The sequence below is a fragment of the Phocoena sinus genome, chromosome 9 (assembly GCF_008692025.1).
Source record: "Phocoena sinus isolate mPhoSin1 chromosome 9, mPhoSin1.pri, whole genome shotgun sequence".
NCBI classification, from domain to species: domain Eukaryota; kingdom Metazoa; phylum Chordata; class Mammalia; order Artiodactyla; family Phocoenidae; genus Phocoena; species Phocoena sinus.
In genome coordinates this window covers 96950647-96975114 of record NC_045771.1, presented here as the reverse complement: position 1 = coordinate 96975114, position 24468 = coordinate 96950647, and the positions used below count along the sequence as shown (strand labels likewise).

General features: G+C 43.6%; 1 protein-coding gene across 14 annotated transcripts in view; it reads left to right on the top strand.

Moving 5' to 3' along the window:
* LOC116759471 (cytochrome c oxidase assembly factor 1 homolog) overlaps positions 1-24468 on the top strand; it is a 157993-nt gene that overhangs the window by 116963 nt on the left and 16562 nt on the right. For 10 of the 14 annotated variants that reach the window (XR_004351454.1, XR_004351453.1, XM_032643283.1 and 7 more), the window contains 2 exons: positions 21395-21447; positions 23466-23565. Coding sequence is in view for 12 of the 14 variants with exons in the window: in XM_032643283.1 (XP_032499174.1) it covers positions 21395-21447; positions 23466-23565 (153 nt within the window). In the remaining 2 variants the exon portion in view is untranslated. Of the gene's footprint in view, positions 1-20882; positions 21166-21394; positions 21503-23465; positions 23566-24468 lie in introns of all 14 variants that reach the window. The other 4 variants (XM_032643288.1, XM_032643291.1, XM_032643290.1 and 1 more) reach the window with 4 other exon arrangements.

The following is a 24468-nucleotide window of genomic DNA, read 5'->3' as shown; positions in this document are numbered from 1 at the left end:
CATACTCTCCAATTTTAGGATTACATCAGGCTGAAATCATGGACAAAGCATGTTGCTAGGTTCATTCTTTCATAACACAAGGAGTGGCTTATTATCAGATTGCCCACAGCAATTTGATTGTCAGCAGTTTTACATGTTTAGGGTGATTACTCCAACACTTCCTTAAAGTTATTGAGATTTATAAAGGCCTTTACCTTTTGGAACAAGAAAGAAATAGTCTTTGATGTATATTAAATGCTGCCCACTTGCCACACATTGTATTATATTGAATCCAACACAGGTAACATACAGTTTCTCCTTGCAGGTAAACAGAGTCTTCTTAGGAAGGTGCAATACATAAAAGTTCACTCTGTGCTGAATTTTTTTTTTTTTTTTTTTTTTGCGGTACGCGGGCCTCTCACTGTTGTGGCCTCTCCCGTCGCGGAGCACAGGCTCTGGACACGCAGGCTCAGCGGCCATGGCTCACGGGCCCAGCCGCCCCGCAGCATGTGGGATCTTCCCGGACCGGGGCACGAACCCGTGTCCCCTGCATCGGCAGGCGGACTCCTAACTACTGTGCCACCAGGGAAGCCCGTGAGCTGAATTTTAAGAACAGTTTTGATTTTTATCAGAGACCCTCTTAGTCATTGAAGATTTCTAATCTATAAAACAGAAGTGGCAGAACTGTTTAGGTGGGGGAAGACGAAGACATTTAAAAATTCTTTTTAAGAAGCCATTATTGATCCTCTTTTTTATTTCAGAAACTCTGACGGTCAGTCAGTCACAAAGATCTGATTATACCCCCAAGATACTCAAAGTATAGGAGGATAAGGGCAACTCAAAACTATTAACACATTGCTTTTATGGTATAAATCTCCATTATTCTTCATAACAGTACTGTTTGGGCTTTACAGCTGGGATAACAAAGGCCCAGGGAGATTAAACGAAGAATGGAGTGTGTATTTAGCCCCGCTCCTGTGTTTCTGCAGTGTCTTCGTGAGATGCCAACTGAGTGAGAATTGGATAAGCTGTGTAGAGTAGCACAAGGGCCTGTGTGGGACCTTTAAAGTATATCCTGTATTGATCTGAGAGTCACATTGCTAGGATAAAATGGCGAAGCAAAACCATTTAGTAATTTGATAAGACTGAAGATGTTAGATATTTACTTTTCTTTATTATCCAACAGATATTTGTTAAGTGCATAATACGTGTCAGACATTTTATTCATTGACTGTTCTATTTGGTTCTGCTGTCACTCTTAGTAATTTAAACATGCTTAATGCAGAAGATTTATAAGTACAGTTAAGCATGAAGATCCAGAAAAAAGTAATTTACTCTGCCTCTCATCTTCCAGAAGGAGTCATTGTGAACATTTTGGTTTATTTCCTTGTTATTTTTTATCCATAAAAAATAAGTCCTCTTTTATTGAGACCATGGAGCATATACATGATGGAATTCTATTATAATTTTATGTAAGTACTTTCCCTTCACAATAAAAATAGTTAATATTTCTTGAGTATTTACTATATTTTTGGCACAGAGCTAATATATAATTATTTTATATTTTAAAAATGTTTTCTATATTTAACAATATGTACTATTCAGTACATGCAAAAGAATCTATGTGTCACATATGTAAGTTACGGGTTTTTGTGAACTGATCACCCAGTGTAAGGACACATGAGAACCAACACTATTGAAGAATGGCAAAATACGCCACTTTGGCATAAGGATTATTGTGGGCTAAAGGCAATTGAAAAAAGGTGCAAGAAGGGTGCTCTGACTACCCCGCCCCTGCCCTGCCCCCACCCCACCCCTGCCCCATTCTTCCTGAAAGCAGGAGATAAAACTCGCAAGTGTAATATGCTCTGCCTACCATACCAGGAGGAAGCACTCTTATCACTAGAGCCGGGAGTTGAGACTGAGTATTCTGTGCAAACCAACCTTGTAAAAATAACTCCTGTCTGTCTCTGGTCTTTTCCACAGTTGCCTCTACTTGTTCACCTAATATATAAGCACTTAGGTTTTGCCAGTTCTTTGGGTCTTCATTTTCTTGTGGACGCTTACGTGTACATGAAAAAATAAAACGTGTATGCTTTTCTCCTTTTAAACTGTCTGAAGTCAATTTAATTCTCAGGCCCAGCTGGAGACTCTAATAGGGTAGAGGTCAAGTTTTACAAAACTCCACTACCATTCTACCCTCTAACCTCCCCATCAGAAATACTACTCTCTTCAATTTTGTTTATCATTTCTTTGCCTTTTTAAAATGTTTTAAAAAATCACAAATTTATGTATCCCTAAGCAATATATAGTATAGGTTTGCTTATTTTTGAGGTTTTACAAAAAGTTATCATGTATTCTTGTTTTTTGTTTGTTTGTTTCTACATGTTGTTGCCTTTAATGGTAGGTCATTCATTTTTACTATTGTCTAATATTCCTTTCTGCTAATACATCATCATATGTTTATTTACTTGCCTTTCTGTGAGCATCCGAATTGTTTCCAGATTTTTGCTATTTTGAGCAGGGCTGCTATTATTGGGTTTTAGGATACGTGAATGCTGAATTTTACATGATATCCAAAATTGTGATTCAAAGTGGTTGTACCAGTTTACGTTCCATCAGCAGTATATGAGTGTTGCCAATGATCTCCATCTTTGCTAACACTTTGCATTTTCCTGCTTCTTAATTTTTGCCATTATGATGGATATACAGTGCTAGTCTATGGTCTTAGTTTTACATTTCCCTGAAAACTAATGAGACTAAATACTTTTTCATATGTTTACTGCCATAAGTCTTCTGTGAAATGTCTGTTTATATTTCTTGCTCATTTTTTCTTCTGGGTTGTTTGTTCTTTTTTTATTGGTTTGTAGGATTTACTTATATGTTCTGGATACTTTTCTTGGGTGGTTAGGGTTTAAGAGTTACTTTCTCTGCGTTTAAACTTGTGTAAGTTTTGTTTGAATGTCTGTTTTCAGTTCCTTTGGGTACACACCTAGGAGTGTAGTTGCTGGGTCATATGGTAACTCTATGTTTAACATTTGGAGAAACTACCAAACTGTTTTCCACAGCAGCTTCACCTTTTTATATTTCCACTAGCAGTGTATAAGAGTTTCAGTTTCTCTACACCCTTACCAACATTTGTCATTATCTGTCTTGTTTTTTTTGAAGTGTATTTGACATACAGCATTCTGTAAACTTAAGGTGTACAACATACTGATTTGATACATTTATATATTAATAATATGAGTGCCATTGTAGCAATGTTTAACACCTTTGTCACATCACATAATTATCATTTCTTTAAGTTGGTGGATAATTAAGAGCTACTCTCTTAGCAAGTTTGATCAATATTGTCTATATTTACTATACTGTGCATTAGATATCTAGGGCTTATTTGCTACTGTTGCAAGTTTGTGCCCTTAAGCAAGGTAGTCTGTCCTATTCTGTAACCCCCAATCCCCTGGTAACCACCAGTTTACTCTCTGTTGCTTAGAGTTTGGCTTTTTTAGATTCCACATATAAGTGATGTCATACAGTATTTGTCTAATTTGTCTTTTTCTGTCTGGTTTATGTCACTTAGCATAATGTCCTCAAGGTCTGTCTATATTGTCACAAATGGCAGGGTGTCCTTTCTCGTGGCTGAATAATATTCCATTGTGTGTTTATGGTATATATACATATGTACATACATACCGTATCTTCTTTATCCATTCATCTGTTGACAAGCATTTAGGTTGTTTTCCTATCTTGGTTATAGTGAATAACACTTCCATAAACATGGGAGTGCATATATCTCGTCAGTAACCTGTTTTCATTTCTTTGGGTATATGCCCAGAAGTGGAGTTGCTGGATCTTATGGTAATTCTATTTTTAATTTTTTGAGGAAATTCCATATTGTTTTCTGCAGTGGCTAAACCAATTTACATTCTCACCAACAGTGTACAAGCGTTCCCTTTTCTTCCCATCCTCACCAACACTTGTTATCTCTTGTCTTCTTGATGATAGCAGTTTTAACAGGTGTGAGATGATATCTCATTGTGGTTTTGATTTGCATTTCTCCGATTATTAGTAATGTTGAGCATCTTTTTATGTACCTGTTGGCCATTTGCATGTCTTCTTTGGAAAAAACGTTTGGTTCCCCTGCCCATTTTTTTTTTTTTTTGTGGTACGCGGGCCTCTCACTGTTGTGGCCTCTCCTGTTGCGGAGCACAGGCTCCGGACGCGCAGGCTCAACGGCCATGGCTCACGGGCCTAGCTGCTCCGCAGCATGTGGGATCTTCCCGGACCGGGGCATGAACCTGTGTCCCCTGCATCGGCAGGCGGACTCTCAACCACTGCATCACCAGGGAAGCCCCCCGCCTTGCCCATTTTTTAATTGGATTTAAAAAATTGAATTGTATGAGTTCTTTATATATTTTTGCTATTAACCCCTTATCTGAAATATGGCTTGCAAAAGGTTTCTCCCATTCTGTAGGTTGCTTTTTCATTTTGTTGATTGTTTCTTTTGCTGTGCAGAAGCTTTTAAGTGTGATGTAGTCCCACTTGCTGGTTTTGTTGTTTGTGCTTTTGGTATCATAATCTAAAAAATCATCAGCAAGACTCATGTTGAGGAGCTTCTTCCCTCTGTTTTCTTCTAGGAGTTTTGTGGTATCATGTCTTATGTTAAAGTCTTTGATCCATTTCGAGTTAGTTTTTTGTGAATGGTGTAAGATAGGGGTCCACTTTCCATTTTTTGTTCTGCATGTGTCTATCCAGTTTCCCAACACCATTTGTTGAAGAGACTATGCTTTCCCCATTGGGTGTATTGGCTCCCTTATTGAATATCAGTTGACTGTATTTGTGGGGGCTTAATTCTGGGCTCTATCCTGTTCCACTGGCCTATGTGTCTATTTTTATGCCAAACGATACTGTTTTAATTACTATTGATTAGCAGTACAGTTTGAAATCAGGAAGTGTGATACCTCTGTTTTTTTTCTTCTTTCTCAGGATTACTTTGGCTATTTGAGGTCTTTTGTGCTTCCCTACAAATTTTAGGATTGTTTGTTCTATTTCTGTGAAGAATGTCATTGGGATTTTGATAGGGATGTGTTGAATGTATAGATGGCTCTGGGTAGTATGGATATTTCACAATATTAAGTCTTCCTATTTATAAATATGGGATCCTTTTCCATTTATTTGTTTCTTCTTTGATTTATTTCAACAAGGTGTTGTAGTTTTGTTTCCTTGGTTAAACTTATCCCTAGGTACTTTATTATTTGTGATGGTATTGTGAATAGAATAATTTTCTTTATTTCTTTTCAGATGTTTGATTTTTCATAATTACAGTTGATTCTATGTGTTGATTTTTATACCCTTCAATTTTACTGAATTTGTTGATTAGTTCCAGCAGTTTTAGACTTGAGTCTTTGGGATTTTCTACATAAAAAAATTATATCATCTGCAAATAATGACAATTTTACTTCTCCAATTCTGATTTGGATGCCTTGTATTTCTTTTTCTTGCCTAATTGCTCTGGCTAGGTCTCTCAGTACCATGTGGAATAGGACTGGTAATAGCTGGCATCCTTGTCTTATTCCTGATATTAGAGGAAACGCTTTCAGGTTTTCTCTGTTGAATATGATGTTAGCTGTGGCTCTGTTACGTATGGCCTTTATTATGTTGAAGTTATGTTCCTTCTACACCCAATCTGCTGAGGGTGTTTATCATGAAAGGGTGTCATGTTTTGTCAAATGCTTTTTCTGCATCTGTCGAGATGATCCTATGATTATCTATTAATGTGATGTATTACATTTATTGATTTGTGAATGGTGAACCATCCTTGCATCCCAGGAATAAATCCCAGTTAGTCATGGTATATAATCCTTTTAAAATGTGTTCTTAAATTCAGTTTGCTAATATTTTGTTAAGAATTTTTACATCTCTATTCATCAGGGATATTGGTCTTTAGTTTTCTTTTTTTGTAGTGTCACTATCAGACTTTGGAATCAGGGTGATGCTGGCCTGGTGGAATGAGTTTCGATATTTTCCATCCTCTTAAACTTTTTGGAGGAATTTGAGAAAGAGTGGCATTAATTTTTCTTTAGATATTTGATAGAATTTGCCAGTGAAGTGGTCTGGTCCTGGGGTTTTCTGTGTTGGAAGGTTTCTGATTACTTATGGGTAATCTCTTTACTCATGGGTTTGTTCAGGTTTTTTCTTTCTTCCTGATTCATTCTTGGTAGATGTGTGTTTCTGGGAACTTCTGTTTCTTCTAGGTTATCTAATCTTTTGGCATATAATTGTTCATAGTAATCTTTATGATCCTCTATATTTCTGTAGTATCTGTGTAATGTTTCCTCCTTCATTTCTAATTTTATTTAGAGTCTTCTTGCTCTCTCTTTTTTTTTTAGTCTAGCTAAAGGTTTGTCAGTTTTGTTTATCTTTTCAAGAAACCACCTCATAATTTTGTTGAGCCTTTCTATTTTTTTTCCTGGTCTCAGTTTCATCAATTTCTTTTCTGATCTTTGCTCTTTTCTCCCTTCTGCTAACACTGAACTTAGTTTATTCTTCTTTTTGTAATTCCCTGAAATATAAAGTTAGGTTGTTTATTTGAGACCTTTTTTTAAAATATAGGTGTTTATTGTTATCTTCCTCTCTTGCTCTCTTCCTTTGTCAATTGATTATTTTCAATGGTGGTACGCTTTGGCTCCCTTTTTTAAGAAGAGAAAAAAATCTTTTGTGTATGTATGTAGGTTTTTGCTTTGTGATTTCCACAAGACTTTCATAATACATCTTATAGATATAACAGTCTACTTTAAAGTTAACTGCAATTTAATTTCAATCACATACCAAAAAACTACCCTTTTACTCCCCCTACATTTTATGGGGTTTTTTTTTGGTCACAATTTATATCTTATCATATTGTATATCCATTAACAAATTGTTGTAGCTATAGTACTTCTTCCCTTTAACCTTTATACTAGAGTTAAGTGATTAACATACCACTATGTTGGAGTTTTCTGAATTTGACTACTTAACTTGCATATTTTCATATGTTTTCATGTTACTATTTAGTGTACTTACTTTTTTTTTTTTTTTTTGCGGTATGCAGGCCTCTCACTGTTGTGGCCTCTCCTGTTGCGGAGCACAGGCTCCGGACGCGCAGGCTCAGCAGCCATGGCTCACGGGCCCAGCTGCTCCATGGCATGTGGGATCTTCCCAGACCGGGGCGCGAACCCGTGTCCCCTGCATCGACAGGTGGACTCTCAACCACTGCGCCACCAGGGAAGCCCCTAGTGTACTTACTTTTTAGCTTGAAGATCTTTTTGTTGTTTTTTTTTGCGGTATGCGGGCCTCTCACTGCTGTGGCCTCTCCCGTTGCAGAGCACAGGCTGCGGACACGCAGGCTCAGCGGCCATGGCTCACGGGCCCAGCTGCTCCGCAGCATGTGGGATCCTCCCAGACTGGGGCACGAACCCGTGTCCCCCGCATTGGCAGGTGGACTCTCAACCACTGCACCAACAGGGAAGCCCTGAAGATCTTCTTTTAACATATTTGGTAAGGCAGGTCTAGTGATAATGAAGTACCTCAGCCTTTTTTTTTTTTTTTTTTTTGGTCTGGGAACCTTTTTCTCTCTCCTTCATTTCTTAAGGACGACTTTGCTAGATAACGGATTCTTGGTTGGCATTGTTTTCTTTCAGCACTTTGAATATATCATCGTACTCTCTCCCAGCCTGTAAGGTTTCTGCTAGAAGCCCACTGATAGTGTGAGGAGGGTTTCCTTGTAAGTGACAAGCTTCTTTTCTCTTGCTGCTCTTGAGGTTCTCTGTCTCTTAAGTTTGAAAGTTATAATGTATCCTGGAGAAGTTATCTTTGGATTGAATTGTTTAGAGATCTATGAGCTTCAAGAACTTAGATGTCCAAACTCTCCCCATTTTGGGCAGTTCTCTGCCACTATTTCTTTAAACAAGCTTTCTGCCCTTTCTCTGTTTCTTCTTCTGGGACTCCCATAATGCATTGTTTATTTCTTCTAATGGTGTCCCATAAGTTCTGTAGGCTTTCTTCATTCCTTTTCATTCTTTTTTCTTTTTGTTTCTCTGATTGGATAATTTCAAATGACCTGTCTTTGAGTTCATTGATTGTTTTTTCTGTTTGATCTAGTCTGCTGTTGAAGCTCTCTATTGAATTCTTCAGTTCAGTGACTGTATTTTTCAGCTCCAAAATTTGTTTGGTACTTGCTTATGTTTTCTATCTTTTTGTTATACTTCTCATTTTGTTCTTGTATTGTTTTCCTGATTTCATTAAATTGTTTATCTGTGTTCTCTTGTAGCTCTCTGACCATCTTTATAACAGTTTTTTGAATTCTTTGTCAGGCAGTTCGTCTGTCTCCGTTTTGGGGGGAGGTCAGTTACTGGAAATTTACTGATGTTTTTGTGGTGTCAGTTTTCCTTGTTTCTTTCTGGTTGCTGTAGGCATCTGTGTATTTGAGGAAGCAGTCACTTCTAGACTTTATGGACTGACTTCACTAAGGAAAGACCTTCACCTGCAGGTGGCGGCCCACTGGACTGCGCTGTAAACCTGGGTCCAGTGGTGTGGGGTGCCAAGTGTATGGGTGCGTGGCACCTACAGGCCCCATGGGTGCGTGGTATCTTGTCAGTTCAAGCAGCAGGAATCCACTACACCGACAACTGTGAGAGCCAGAGGCGGTCCATAGTGTCTGCAAGGGCTCGAGGTCCTCAGCAGCGTCTGTAGGTCCAGCGGCTATGTACCAGGACAGGCAGTGGTGGTGGCCAGAGCTGGTGCCACGTGCTTGGCTGCGAGGGCTGCTGCAGCCTGTGTGGGCTGGATTGGCTGCAGATACATGCGCAGCGGCAAGGTCAGAGGTTCAGTGGCAGGGTCAGGGGCCAACTCTAGGAGACCTGGCCGTTAGAGTTGACTTGTGAGTCTGTAGGAGCTAGCCACGGGGCATGCATGGTTTTGGAGCCGGTATCTGGAATCAAGGCTGGTGAGCATAGAGGTGTGGCTGCTGGGACTGTCTTGGGCACATGTGAGGTGCAGGCCAGTGACAGGAGTTGGGGCGTGCTCTGGGTGCCTGAGCAGCTCTGGGGACCTGGGCTGTCACCATACACTTGTGTGGCTTCAGGGGCTTGCTGCAGGCGTGTGCGTGGCGTTGGAGGCCGGTGATGGGAGTTGGCGCCAGTGGTCTGCAGGGGCTGGCTGCCAGCATGTGCAGCTGTGCAGACCAGTGACAAGAGTCAGAGTCTCATGTGGGCCTTAGCTGTTGGTGTGCACATGTGTGGCTGCAGGGGCCATAGGGGCAGGCACATCGGTGGGGGTCAGCTGCAGGGGTCTAGGCTGGTGTCTCGTTTGCACGCAGCTGCAGCAGCCTGAGTTGGCTGCAGGGGAGGATCCTGGGCTCAAGTGGGAAGTCGTGGGGAAGGAATGGGGAGGGACTCCAGCCCTGTTGTCAGAGTGAAAACCTGTGGGTGAAAATCTCAGAGGTGAAATCTGCAGGGGGTCTACAGCAGGCAGTGCTGCCTTCTGGTTTCTTCAGCTGTGAAACCTACTGGGGTCCTCTGTGGAGCAGTCGGCTGGGGCGTGCAGTGAGGTCCTCAGTGATGAAGGCTGCCAGCTCTGCAGTGTCCACCAGGCCTGTTGCTGGTGAAAGCTGCTGGGATCCTCTGCAGAGCAGGCCACTGGGAACTGTGTTACTCCTGCCACATGGCTGGTATTGGTAGCCCCGGCCCTCCTTCCTGTTCCGAGCTCTCTCTCCATACGTGTCAGCTTTGCTTGTCTCTGGTGGGGTGAAACTGCAGCAGGTCCTGTGTGCCATGCCCCGAAAGGGTGGGGAAGCTAGTCACTCACCTGCTTTCCTTTTCCTGGCAAGGAGAACTGTCTCGCATGGGGGAGTTCCCTCTTGGCACTGAGCAGTGCTGGCCTGGGGGATGGGCTGGTGAAGGCAAAGTCAGACTTTCTTCTTACCTTTTTTGTGCAGTTATCCTCGGGCTTTCTCACCCACTTTGTTGCGGATGCTCCTTAAGTGGATTCCTGAGCTCTCCAGGAGCGATTTTCATTCACGGATAGCTGTCTGATCGTTATTTGTTGGGAGATGGAGGCTGGGGTCTCTTTACTCTGCCTTATTGGTGATGACATCCTGTGTTGTGTGTTTTTTACCTGCCCCCCCCCCACCTTTGGGGAGGAAAAATATTTTATGCATAGAGAATTATTCAGTGTGCAATATTTGGGATCCAGACTTCTCTTGCCCAATATGGTGTTTCTGAGGTTTATTTTCACTTGTTCATTTTCATTGATGTACTGTGTGTCATTGTGTGAACATACAGCAGTTGTTTTGTTCTCCATTCCGTCATTGAGGATATTCTTATTTGGGGCCTATTATAAATAACATGGCTAGGAACATCTTCTGTGTGCTTTTTGTTGTAAGTACGTATGTACGTTTTTCTATATATCTTGGAGTGGGATTTCTGGGTTATTGGGTATGTACGTGTACACTTTAATAGATATTGTCAAACAGTAGTTTATGGTGCTTTTACTAACTTATACTCCAGCAGCAGTATATGAGAGTTCTCGTTTCTTTGTGGAGATGCATGTAAAGCTCTCACATGTTTAGTAATTATGTGGTAGCTATTTTTGTTTTTATGATGATGACTCCCAGGTACCTTACTTAGGCACCTGGATTGGTTCTATCCACCGCAGTAGGGAATGCAGGAAGGGGGGAGCTGGCACGGCAGAGAGGAAGGTAGGGGAAGGAGCTCACTTGGGGATATGTGTAAGTGTTTAATAGAGGTTTAGTTTAAGCACAGAAGGGATGCCTGGCCTAGATACAGAGATTTGGGAATCATCTTAGTAGACCCAAATTCAAGTCATTGAATAAGATCTTAGGTGAAGATTGGGATGGGGACGGAAGTTGGGGGTGGAAGTGGGGACATAATGTGTATTAGTTTGCTATGGCTGTCACGACAAAATACAACAGACCGGGTGGCTTAAACAACAGAAATTTATTTCCTCACATTTCTAGAGGTGTCATCAATTTCGGTTTCTTCTGAAACCTCTCTCCTTTGCTTGAAGATGGCCATCTTCTCCCTTTGTCTTCACGTGGTCCTTTCTCTGTTTGCCCACATGTCTCTGTGCAAATTTCCTCTTATAAGGACACCAGTCATAATTGGATTAGGGCCTACCCTAAAGACCTCACTGTAACTTAATTACCTCTTTAAAGACCTTATTTTCAAATACAGTTACATTCTGAGATACTGGGTATTAGGGCTTCAACATATGAATTTTGTGGTGAGTGGAGGGGGAGGCAGTTCAGCCTGTAACATAGAATAAGGGAGAATATAGGACAGGTAGAGGACTACAGATTGCAGTAAGGAACTTAAGAGGACTGGCCAGAGAAGTATAAGGAAAATAGGTAGAGGGTTGAGTCAAATAAAGGGAGGGTTTCAGGGATGGTAGAGTCAACCACAGGCCTCCCAGATTCTAAATCTAGTCACTGATACCGAATTGTTTTACTTTTCTAAATTCTTTTTCTAAAATGGAGACTTTCAGTAGAAATGCTGAAGTAAATGTTTAATAGGGTTTGCCTTACTCAACCTCACTTGAAAAATAGTTACGAATCAGAGTCTATTATATGAAGTTTTGGATGCCAGAACATACTGAATGTATTGTTGCTGTGTTTTCACATCTTTAAGAGAATGGCCTTGAAACGTATTTTGTTCAAACAGATGAGACATCGTGAGATTTAGAAATCCTAGTTTACTATTTAAAGCTTATTCTACAAGACTCTTGTATCATTTCTGAATTCTAACTGCATTGTAGTTCAGAATGCTCAAAATATTTGTGAGGCGGTTTAAGGATAATGATAAATTCTGTGAAATCACTCTGCTACGTGCCGTGTCCTCCAGCCTTGTTATTATGCTTCGTATCGGACATCTGTTCACTTCTTTGCATCTCCACTGCCACCAGCTAGTCCAGCTGCCATCACCTTTGGTGTGGACTACCACAGAAGACTTTTAACTGGACTTCCTGCTTCCTTCTTGCCCTTTCTAGAGAAACCAAAAAAAAAAAAAAACCAAGCCAGAGCGTGTCATCCCCTGATTGAAATCTTCAGCAGTTTCTCATTACACCTGGACTTAAATTCAAACTCAGCACCATACCCTGTAAAGATCTGTGTGGTGAAGACCCTGCCTGCCCTCATTTACCACACTAGCCTGCTTTCTGCTGCTTGCACAGACCAAGCCGGTGGCTGCTTTAGGGCCTTAGCCTGGTTTACTTGCCCTTCCCTGGGTTTTCAGATTACTCCTTCAGTCTCAACTCAGATCTTGGCAGGGAGGCCTTCCCTCACTCCACAGCTAAAACTGCTCTTTCCCCCTTTCACTTTCTAGCATGTCACATGTATGTATGTATGTATGTAAGTAGGTGAGTAGGTTAGTTTTGTAAGCAACTGCAAAATCGTCCTCCAGAGTGGATGTACACTCCCACCAGCAGTGGTTGCTCCACATCCAGCATTTAGTGTTGTCAGTGTTTTGGATTTTAGCAGTTCTGATAGGTGCCTAATGGTATCTCATTGTTGTTTTAATTTGTAATTTCTGAATAACATTTGACATTGAGTGTCTTGTCATATGCTTATGTCATCTTTATGTCTTTGTTGAACTGTTCACATTTTTTGCCCATTTTTAATTAGGTGATTCATTTTCTTATTGTGTTCTTAACTGAGCTTTATGAGTTCTTTGTATACTTTGGATAAAAGTCCTTTATCAGATACGTCTTTTGCAAATATTTTCTCCTAGTCTGTGGCTTGTCTTCTCAGTCTCTGAACACTATTTTTTCCAAAGTATTTATCACTAACTAAAACAGTCTTATTGTTTGTCTCCTCCCACTACAGTGTAAAATCCATGAACAACTAACTGTCTTGTTCTCTTCTGTATTTCCAGTGCACAACATGGTGCCTGGTATTTTGGATGCAGTTGACAAATATTTGTTGACTGAATGGATAACAACTGTTAACGTTTCTAGTTTGTTTAAGTCTTACTGAAAATGGCATTAAGCTGATTTAAGTTCTCCCGTCTTATTTAAAACTCTGTCAAAATGTTACCATTTTAGGGCTTCCCTGGTGGTGCAGTGGTTGAGAGTCCTCCTGCCGATGCACGGGACACGGGTTCGTGCACCAGTCCGGGAAGATCCCACATGCCGCGGAGCGGCTGGGCCCGTGAGCCATGGCCGCTGAGCCTGCGCGTCCGGAGCCTGTGCTCCGCAACCGGAGAGGCCACAAGAGTGAGAGGCCTGTGTACCGCAAAAAAAAAAAAATTACCATTTTAATCTTCAAAATTAAGGATAATAGCCACTTGTAGTAGTATGAGATGAATTTCCACAGTGGTTCAGATTAATTGGTTTAAGATACATAATTACTGATCTACACTTGCTTTACCCTCTCATGAGTTGTACAGATTTATTCTCCAGGAAGTAGTCACAGGATTGGGTGGTGAGAACAGGAGAAACAAAGCCTTACAAAGCCTTATGGGATGAATGCTGCCTGTTAGACACTGGAAAATCTCACTGTGTTCAGATATGTATACATGCATACACACACACACACACACACACACACACACGTTGAATCTTGCAAGGTTAAAAAATTATGCAGATTCCCTGTTGTTGATTGCTTTTTGTTGACTGGATTTGTAAAAGATGGAAAATGATATGTTGGTCTCCTACTGTGGTTGTTTCCAATTTTTTTTATATGTTTTCTTTAGTTGTTTTTAGCTGTATATTTTTAGTGTTACGTTGTTTGCCCATTAATTTTTATAACTATTTTATTTTTGTCTATTTTTATCCCAGTTAACGCTTTTTGCCTTGAATTCTACTCTTTGAATGTTTCCACTCTGCTTTGTTCTTGTATGAATATGCCAAGTCTTCCATTTTTAAGCCTTTCATTGCTTTTTAAACTTTTGCTCTTAAAAGTGACATATATTTGAAGGAGTTGTTTTTTTAAAAAATCCTTTTAGAAAAGCTTTTTATTTATTTATTTTTGGCTGCGTTGGGTATTTGTTGCTGCACCGGGCCATCTCTAGTTTCAGTGAGCGGGGGCTACCCTTCGTTGCGGTGCACAGGCTTCTTGTTGCAGTGGCTTCTCTTGTTGCGGAGCACGGGCTCTAGGTGCATGGGCTTCGGTAGTTGTGGCGTGCAGGCTTTAGAGCACAGGCTCAGTAGTTGTGGCACACGGGCTTAGTTGCTCCGCAGCATGTGGGGTCTTCCTAGGCCGGGGCTTGAACCCCTGTTCCCTGCATTGGCAGGCGGATTCTTAACCACTGGGCCACCAGGTGAGTCCCTAGAAAAGCTTTTAAAAGATGTTTTGGTTTTCTATTGCTGCATAACACACCATCTCAAAACTTAGTGGCTTTTTTTTTTTTTTTTTTTTTTTTTGCGGTACGTGGGCCTCTCACTGTTGTGGCTTCTCCCACTGCGGAGCACAGGCTCTGGACGCGCAGGCTCAGCGGCCATGGCTCACGGGCCCAGCCGCTCCGCAGCATGTGGGATCTTCCCAGACCGGGGCACGAACCTGCCTCCCCTGCATCGGCAGACGGACTCTCAACCACTGCGCCACCAGGGAAGCCCAGTGGCTTTAAACTTAGAACCATTTTGTTAAGTCTCATGATGTATGGTTGCAACAGCTGGATGGTTCTTCTGTTCCATGGTTATTCTGCTGGTACTGTAGTCATGTGGTGGCTCACTTAGACTGGAATGTCCATGAAGGATGGCTGGGCTCAACTGGGATCTTGGAACCATGGGGCATGTGTGTCTGTCTATCTGCTATCTATGCTATCATCTAGTCTCAGTCCTCTCCCTTACCAAGTGGCCTCTTCACTTACTCTTTTTATGTGATCTCTATAGCAGGGCAGGGTAACCACACTTCTTAGATGACAGCTTGGAACTCCCAAGAGTGCTAGTGGAAGGCCAGGCCTCCTTCAAGCTGAGGCATGGAACTGCCACAGCATCAGTTTGGCCTCATTCTGTTGGCTAAAATGAGTACTAGTGCCAGCCCAGGTTCATGTGAGAGGGTGTAAACACCAGGAGGTGTGGTTCACTGAGGGACAAATTGGGAACCTACCTACCACAATATGAGAGTTTAAATCCTTCAGGTTTTTTTTTTTGCGGTACACGGGCCTCTCACTGTTGTGGCCTCTCCCGTTGCGGAGCACAGGCTCCGGACGTGCAGGCTCAGCAGCCATGGCTCACGGGCCTAGCCGCTCTGCGGCATGTGGGATCTTCCCGGACCGGGGCACGAACCCGCGTCCCCTGCATCGGCAGGCGGACTCTCTACTGCGCCACCAGGGAAGCCCTGGATTTATCTTTTGATGAAATGTAGTATATCTTAACTAATGTTTCAGGAAGGCTCTGTAGATTATAATACCTGAGTTCTTTCCAAATTTATAATGCCTTCCTCTGTCTTCACACAGTTTGATTGGTTATAGAGTTGTTTTGGGTTTTTTTTGGGGGGGGTGGGGAGGGGGCTTGAGGGATCTTAGTTCCCCGACCAGGGATCGAACCCTGGTCCTCGGCAGTGAAAGCACCAACTCCTAACCACTGGACCACCAGGGAATTCCTGGTTACAGTGTTTTTGGATCACATTCTGTGCTTCTCAGGAGTTTATTGTTATTATTCCATTGTCTTTGGGAATTCATTGTCCTTTATGGGTATACCTTTTTAGGGCACTGGATTCTTCTTTTTTTAAAAATTTTTTTTCATGTAAAGTTTTTGCCAGTGAGGGATGGCAAATGGATCTGGAACATGGTGTGTGTGCAGTTTTGTCTTTTTTCAACTCTGTCAAGTTTTCTTCTAGTATAATTTTGTTTTGTCTCTTCTTCCATTTAACAGCTATTACAGTGATCAGGTTTGGTAGATCTTAATTCTATAAAATTGGCATTTGTCATTTTCTCTATGTTTGCTCTTTCATTCCACATTATGGGAAAACGTCTTGAATGTAACTTCCTCATTATGAATTCAGCTTTCTGCCATGTTAATTCTGCTGTTTTTCTCCAATGCTAATGGCAGGTCTGCTGTTGCATTTTCAGGTTTCCTTGAAATCTCCTTATGTGAGTTTTTCCCATTTCCTTCTTAGCATGATGTCTCTTTATTCCTGTTGTACTCGGTTCTTACAGGCAGTGCCTTTCAGTAACTAATTATGTGTCTAGATCGATGCTCTTTTCCATATTATTTTATTTCTTGGAGTGAATTGTTGCCACTGCCAGTCCTGTGTCTACTTACTGTGGGGTTGTACTGATAAGGATTGTAGTCTTGGAATGGATATAGAAAAAGAACTTCCGGATGGGGTAGGGAGAGTGGCTGTCAGGACTCACCCACTCTGGGGCTGGCTGCCTGTTTCCTGATTGCTACAAACCCAGAAACTTTGGGCTAGGGGTGGAGAGAGGCGAAGGGCTGCCGCACCCTCTTCCCATGCACTTCCTGGCCACTGTGCTCTTACCCTTCAGAGGCGGGGCTGCAGCCACTGGAGTGTGTCTCTGTCTTTATTCACACTGTGATTAGTGGAAATTTCTCCCAGATTTGAGTAAATTGTTATTGTTCAAAGTAGGCTCTACTTTTCTCGTGTGTGTCTTTGTAGATGTTTTATTTGTTTGTTTGTTTTGTACAATTAACCGCCTTTATTTAAACTATATTTTTTAAATTTTATTTTATTTATCTTTTATACAGCAGGTTCTTATTAGTTATCTGTTTTATACATATTAGTGTATATATGTCAATCCCAATCTCCCAGTTCATCCCACCACCATCCCCTGCCCTCAACATTTTTTTTTTTTTTTTTTTTTTTTAATGCGTTACGCGGGCCTCTCACTGCTGTGGCCTCTCCCGTTGCGGAGGACAGGCTCCGGACGCGCAGGCTCAGCGGCCATGGCTCACGGGCCCAGCCGCTCCGCGGCATGTGGGATCCTCCCAGACCGGGGCACGAACCCGTGTCCCCTGCATCGGCAGGCGGACTCTCAACCACTGCGCCACCAGGGAAGCCCTGCCCTCAACATTTTTAACTCAGCTTAACCAAGGGGGAAAGCTGACTCGTGCCAGGGTGCTTGCCTGGGGTTATCCTGAATTCAGAATAGAGATGATTCCTCTAGAAGCCTTTGGTTATTCTAAGACTCCAGAGCCGAAACTGGTAAGCTGGCACTAATGTTTCTATGCTTAAGTTTTTAAATGCTTACCTTCTTAGTCTTTTAATTTGGGGGAAGGGGCTTCAACAACAGAAATTTATTTTCTCACAGTTCGGGAGACTGGGAGTTGGAGACCAGGGTGTTGGCAGGTTGGTTTCTTCTGAGGCCTCTCTCCTTGGCTTGCAGGTGGTCTCGTTCTTCCCATGGTTTTCTCTGTGCACCTGCATCCCTGGCGTCTCTTCCTCTTCATATGAGGACACTAGTCATAATGGATTAGAGCTCTACCCTACTGGCCTCATTTTAACATAATCACCTTTTTTTTTTCTTTTTCATTTTTACTGAGGTATAATTGACAAATAAAATTGTAAGATATTTAAAGTATACAACTGTGGTGATTTGATATATATAACGTAAACACTGTGAAATCACGCATCCATCCCTTAACATTTATTTATTTATTTTTGGTGAGAACATTTATGTTCTTTTAGTTTTTAAAAAAATCTTTTATCACACTTACTTGCATGCTGTTATACTTTTGGGTTTTGTTATTAGCCTTTTTTGTCTCCCTTATCTCAAATATAATTTCATTCTTTTAAAGTTTAGCCCTGTTTTATTTCTTTTTTGCTATTCCTACTTCTTAAATTCTGTTTTTTCCTCTATTGGTCTTTTTGGCTTTATTCCTTCCTTATTCTTTCACTCTAATTTTAATTCTTACTGCCTTAATTTTTTCATGTCTGTTTTCTTAAGCCTGATTCTCTCCCCTCCTCTGCCCTCCCTCCCCATCATGGTTTCATTTTATAAAGGCTGGAAGGATGTGTAGTCCTTAAGAGTGGCAGTAGCTGTGGGCAGTGTCATTCAACAAATAGGGAAGACCTCTCTCTCCTTCTCCTTCTGAGTGGATTTTATGTCTCTTTGTTCTGTCTTGACCCCTGAAATTATGACTTGGGGATACAGTGGCACCTGTGAACTTTTGGAGTGGCTTTTGGACAGCGCGTATCACTTGTATGAGAGGCTGATTGTTCTGGTATCTGTGGTCTGTAATGTGTGTTTCATCGCTCAGTGGAAAGACCAGGGCCTCCGGTGTCAAGACAGATGCATGTCATAGCTCTGGCGTGGAATAGCTTTGTGACCCTGAGCTGCTCCTCAGGTGATTCTGATGTGCACAGAGGTTGAGGTTGCACCACGGTACTGCTTCTACTCTTCCCAGGTCAGATCCTGCCTGTGGCTGGAACCCTCAGGGGAGCTTCTGTTCATTGCCCTAGCGATATTCTGTAGACCTCCTTCATCCGGTCGGGGACTCGAGGGGAGGCAGCCAGGAGGGCCCTCCTGCCCTGTGCCAGCTCCCGCAGCTGTCTAACAGATTGTCCTTTGGCTCTAGAAAGGGATTCAGTACTTTGAAAAAAGTCTGTAGACCACTGGCCTTTGGAGGCTGAAGTCACCCTTCGTATATCAGAGCAGAGCTACTTAGGACTGCTTTCTGGAGAGACCTTGCCTGTACTTTGTTCCGTCTTCCTGTGGCTAACCAGTCCCTTAATTTTCAAAATGGGTCGCGACCCTTTCCGCTTGGTTAACGGTAAAGCAAAAAAATTCTTTTCTTAATTGGCTGTGTAATAGACTAATTGAATTTAAGTTTCTAGCAGATTTTCACATCAAGTTTAAATATTTCCAGTTCTTATCAAAAGCTTAGTTTTAAAATGTCACATTCTTAGAGGTAGCCTAAAGTCTATCTCTAGTTTTACAGCACCTTTTTGAATTTTTTTCTGTGAGATTAGGGCCTGCTGAAACACTCTATTCAAAAGCTAGCTGACGGAGCAGGTAAACTGAAGCTGGTTAAACAGGAGTAGAGTCTGAGCCCCCTTTCTCGCCTCCCACCCCAGTCCCTTCACCCCGCTTTGGCAAATGGAGAGCAGGTCGATCACGACTGCCTTACCTCTCCACGGAGTCAAGGTAGCCCAGCAGAGCTTCCTACCGAGTCCTCACTGCTTGGGACACTTGTAAAATTCTGTTTATGTTTTTTTCGTGGACTGTGATTGTGGTTTTCATTATGAAATGTTATAAAAAATAGTCATTTGAAAGTTATGAACTTAAAGAGAAAAATCTGGGGGTGCTGTTTGTAACACCAGCCACTTGAGAGATTCCCGTTTTGAACATGTGTGGGAGAGATCTTTCTCAGGCTTGGTGTGTTATTAGCAGGTGTGGTACTCCTCCACGGATGCTCTGGACCTTGTAGATGCCGAGGCTGCCTTTTCTGCTGAGCAGATAGGAAGCTCAGTGTCAAATCCGTGGCCACCTTGAGGAAATGTCTAGTGCATGACAGTGTGTAATTTGGGACACTAACTTTACCCCAGCTGTGTTTCTTTTCTTAAAATTATTTTCCATTTGTCTTCATTTCCTCATCCATTTATTTACTTCTCTTCTGATATGCATGTCCTTGTTAGCCCCATCATCCTTTTTGGACGAAGTTGGTGTACAAATTAGCAAATACATAAGAACGGTCCTAAATATTTTAAGAAACCACCCTCTTGATCCAGCCTTACTGCGCTGGTCTGAGTTGTCGCAGAAGTCACCTGGCTGCTCGCGCCGCACCCCTCTCCTCCCACTTGCAGCTCCTCACCTGCAGAGCAGACCCAGCAGCGCAGGGTAGAGGGCCTTTCAGTAACTGCCTCTATTTCTAGGCCTAGAAGCGCAGGGTAGAGGGCCTTTCTGAGCAGTAACCGCCTCTATTTCTAGACCCATTTCCTGTGGCTCCCCTTCTGCTCCCCGTACTTCTGCAGCTCTCGTTTCTGCCCGTCTGTTCTCCCTCTGCTCGTCATTTCTGCAAATCTGAAGCCCTCTTCCTACCCCTTCACCTCCTTCTGCTGAGTCGGTTTCCTCTGTGAAACCTTTGCTGATCCCCTCCAGGCAGGGCCGACCACTTCCTGGGTGCTGCTTCCTCTCTTGGTGCACACATGGGGGCACACTAACTGGGCTGCTCGCCCGTGGGCGCCTTTGTGCAAATTAGAACAAGGCACTTTATACAGCTTCCAAATGCTGGAAACCCATCTTAATGAGTGTGTGAGTCTAGGCCGTTTACCCTGTGAGTGGTGCCGTGTGTGTGTGTGTGTGTGTGTGTGTGTGTGTAGGGGTGGGTGTGCCTGACTGTGCGGTTGTGCTCCGTGGCCTCGTCTGTGTTGAAATTTGTGTGAATTGTCTGTATCCCCAGCACCATCTGTCTGACCCAGGGCAGGTCCTCAACAACCATTTGCTGATAAGCCAAAGGAAAGAAGAGCAAAGGTGTGAATACCTGCCACGCTTTTGTCTGGAAAAATAGCAGGGAAGGCACACCTGACAACGCCTTTTGCACTGAACGTTATAAATATATTGTAATGCCAAGACATTTTTTTTTTTCTTCACATCTCAGTGTCTCTGAAATCACAGATATCTTAGTCAGTGTGTAATGGTGGGTGAGGGCACAGCCCTGGAGCTGGACTGCCTGGGTCTGAATCCCAGGTCTGCCACATACACACTTATTTGTGTGAATCTGGACGTGTTACTTAACCTTTCTGTGTCTCAGTTTACTGGTCTGTAAAATGGGGATGATAACAGTAGTTCGTACTTCATGCGGGTTGTTGTGAGAATTCAGTGAACCCTTATATGTGCAGCGCTTAGAATACCACCAGGCACATAGTCGCAAGAGATATGAGTGTTAGCTATTATCAGTATCATAAATGGCTACATATGCACTTACTGTTGTTTCTTTTTAACCCTGAGATGCTGTTTTAGTCCACTGGAGTACAGCTTACATGGATAGCATCTCGTGTCGGTGTCTGTGGACTGGTCCCATTATATGTGCTGCGGTCCCACACCATCTCCGGCCCACACCAGTTTTCTGGTTGCTGCACCAAAACATGCACGGTACACAGAGAGGAAACCAGCAGGCGTTGTTTCTTCTTCATATGGCAGAGGAGTCAGAGGGAGCAGCCAGGGTCCTGTATAGATAAGGCTCCTTTCAGAACTTCAGCGTAACTTCTTGCATGCTCTGAAGCTTAGACCGGTAAGAAATCTTGGCTGTGTAAAACTAGAAACCAGAAAGAACTGGGTTTGAAAAAGTGATTTTATTTATTTATTTTTTGGCTGCACTGTGCGGCTTGTGGGATCTTAGTTCCCCGACCAGGGATTGAACCCAGGCCCCTCGGCAGTGAGAGCGCGGAGTCCTAACCACTGGGCCGCCAGGCAAGTCCCTGAAAAAGTGATTTTAATGTAAAGTTTTTGTCTGATTGCAGGGCAGCTTTACTTTGATGATTTTCAAGGAAGCTGGGCTACGAAGTGGCGGAAGGTAATGGCTGTTCTGGGGCCAAGTTCCCCATCGGAAGCCTCCGGGGTGTGCTCAGGTTAGACAGTAGATGAACGTCGCTCCCCAGATAGTTGTGGGTTCACCTGGTCTTCAGTGCTGACCTGTGGCTGCAAGGCCACGTGAGGGGATGGGGTGGCTCGTCGCTGAACTGTGTAGGATGACTTTTCCCTCGTCTCTCACGCTCGCTTTGGCAGCTGCAGCCGTGCGGAACTCTGCTCGCTGCCCCGCCCTGTTGAGCTCTCCTTCAGGTTAAGCAAGGTCTGACTAATGCATTCTTTGGAGATGCTCTGCTCGTTTTTCTTATGAGACTGAATGGCTCTTCCCAGATCACATCACTGCAATTGATTTGACCCTCAACTTTGAGAAATACTCTTACCTACTCTGCAGCACAGCCGAAACTTCCACAGCAGCTGGAGAACATTGATTTGGGGGTTCGGCACCTTTTTCTTAGTTGAACAAAACAGTATATAAGTAAATAATACAGGGATGATCCGAAACTTCACCCTCTTTAATTCGATTTATCTAAACTCTGGATTTGATGATATTTCTGTGTAGAACTGGTCAACTTTAGCCCTGTCAGAGGGTGTGTTTAATGATCAGTTCCCAGAAAGAGTATCCACATGAGGAACTTTCTCCAACAGGCCTCCTTCCCTTCGGGATTCACTTACCTTCAGGTGTCAGAAATGAGAGGCAGTTGTTCTTACTCTCGTATTCTAGAAAGTGGAGAAGCAGATAGTGAGAATGTTTACCTGGACTCGGATCAGCCAGTGGAGGCATTAGCATTACCCCTAGTTCTGCACTGCGCACCCCTTTAGGTCACATCAAAGGCTTTGTTTTCTAAAGAAGCACATACAATCTAGGGTTAAATATGCAAACGGGGACGTACATACTTACGGTTTATCTTTTCCTTTATGTAAACCTGGAGTTTCCAGCTCTGCCCCAAATCTTTTTTTTTATTTTTTTGAGAAACGTCAGCACAGAGGGCAGAGGAATTACGTTATAGGGTGAGGATGCCCCGATGCAGCCTGTGTGGTCAGAGCCAACTGGAAGCCCACAGAGAACCTGACTCACAGGCGTATTTTCTTAGGTCTTTTCTTTTTTTAATTGGCTGTCAACATTTAGAATTCAGGCAATTTTACATAAAAGACCTCTTGAAAAATCGGAAGATCCCTCCAGGCTTGGCCCGCGTAGTGAAGTTAGCTGGAGCCGGGTTGAAGCTGCCTGTCGGCATTTCTCAGGGGCTGCTCGTTTATGTGATTTGTCTTGGCCGTGGGCGCCTTTGAACTGTGACTCATCTAAGCCGGTGTCCTCCTCTGCTTTATGGCCAGGTATCAAACACTTTCCAGAAAGGCCTGGGTGTGAGCGGTGGTTAAAAGGCCACCAGGAAGGAGAATAATTGGTGCCATAGAGACCCACGTGCTGCTTCTAGTCCCACTTGGCCTTCAGGGGATGGGAGTTTAGGCCGGCTGGGCTGGGTGCCCTGAATTTGCTGAGCTGTCTCCTTCCTGTCCATCTCTTCATTAAGCCTGAAAGTCAGGACCACCGTGTCCTCATCCAGGGGGTGGGATGGATGTTTTTCAAAAATATGAACGAAAGCAGCCAGAGACCACCCTGGCCCATTCGGAGGCTTACAAGCCCAGCTATTGCAACAAAAGGATAAGCTTCCTGTTTACCAGACGGCGTGAGACAAAGTGGTTGTACTTCCTGGCTCTGCGGGACTTGGCACACAGGCTGTGTTCTGTCCCTCAGGACAGCAGGGCTGAATGCCGGCTCTGTGCTCAGCCCTTGCCCCCATGGCCTGGGTCCTGGATGCGGGCCACCCTTGGGAGGGCACTTTGGCTTGGGCTCCAGAACCGGCCCTGGCGTTCTGAGAGGGAAGGTGGCCTCGCCTCCTTGCTGGCTTCCTCCTTAGCTTTCCTTTCCCTGTGGGGTCCAATCCAGGCAGCGGCGCTTGGCATGAACCTGAATCTAACCATAAATTCACATCTTTTGTTTTTCAGTCTCTAGGAAGCAGAATGTCAGTGCCTCTGGGGAAACAGGTCTTTTTTACCGGTGTGGCGGCTAGCGGGGGCTGCGCCCTTTTGTACTACCTGATGCAGAGTAAGTATCCGATGAAGCGCCCGAGGCGGGGCGCCTCCTAGTTGTCTCTCCCCGTTCCTCCATCAAAGGAAATACTTCAGATGCTTTCAGCAGGTTAGAGAAAGAAGGAAAGGGCTATTTTTAGAAGCCAGTAAGCCATTCCATTGGCTATAGCTTCCTTCTTATCCTGTAATCCCAGTTTTCCCAGGAGCCACAAGAACAAATCAAAGGAATAGGACCCATTTGCATAAGAAGCCTCAGAAAAGCAAGATGGGCTTTCACTCCAGTGCACAAGCAGTAGATCCATCAAGACTTCTGAGATCAGAGAAAGAACAGAGGGAAGGGGGACACCAGATGGTTCACAGGTGTGGAAAACTGGCTCTTTCTCAAGCGTCCTCGGCCTGTTTGCCTTGCCGTTCTCTGCTGTTGATTTACTGGAGGATGGGACCTTGCGCAGCGGACTCTGGCAAGAGCCGAAAATAAAAGCAGTGTCCAGGCTGGCAAAATCCTGGCAGATGCAGCTTCCAGCCCTCTGCACCCAAATTTGAATTTGTAAAGACAGGCCGCGGTTATTGTGAGCAGCCGAGACACTTAAGGGCATTTCCACGCCACTGGTTGCAAAGCAGCAGCAGTAGTTTTCTCCAGACTGACCTTCTTTGAAGATATTCTATGCCCGCCCAGCTTGGCTTCTCACCCTGACTCCGCAGCCCGTTACTTCCTGCCAGGATGTGAGGGTCACCCGCGGCCCCGGCCCCTCCGCCCGCTCTTTCCCACCTTCCTTCAGGGCGGGCCCAGAGGCCTGCGAGTCTGGTGGCGGCGGAGAGGAGCATTCCCAGGGATAATTCAGACCGGAACAACTCAGCAGCCCCTCCCCTCTGCCAGGACCTGACGGGAATGAGTACACTTTCGGGTCCTGGGCCTGGC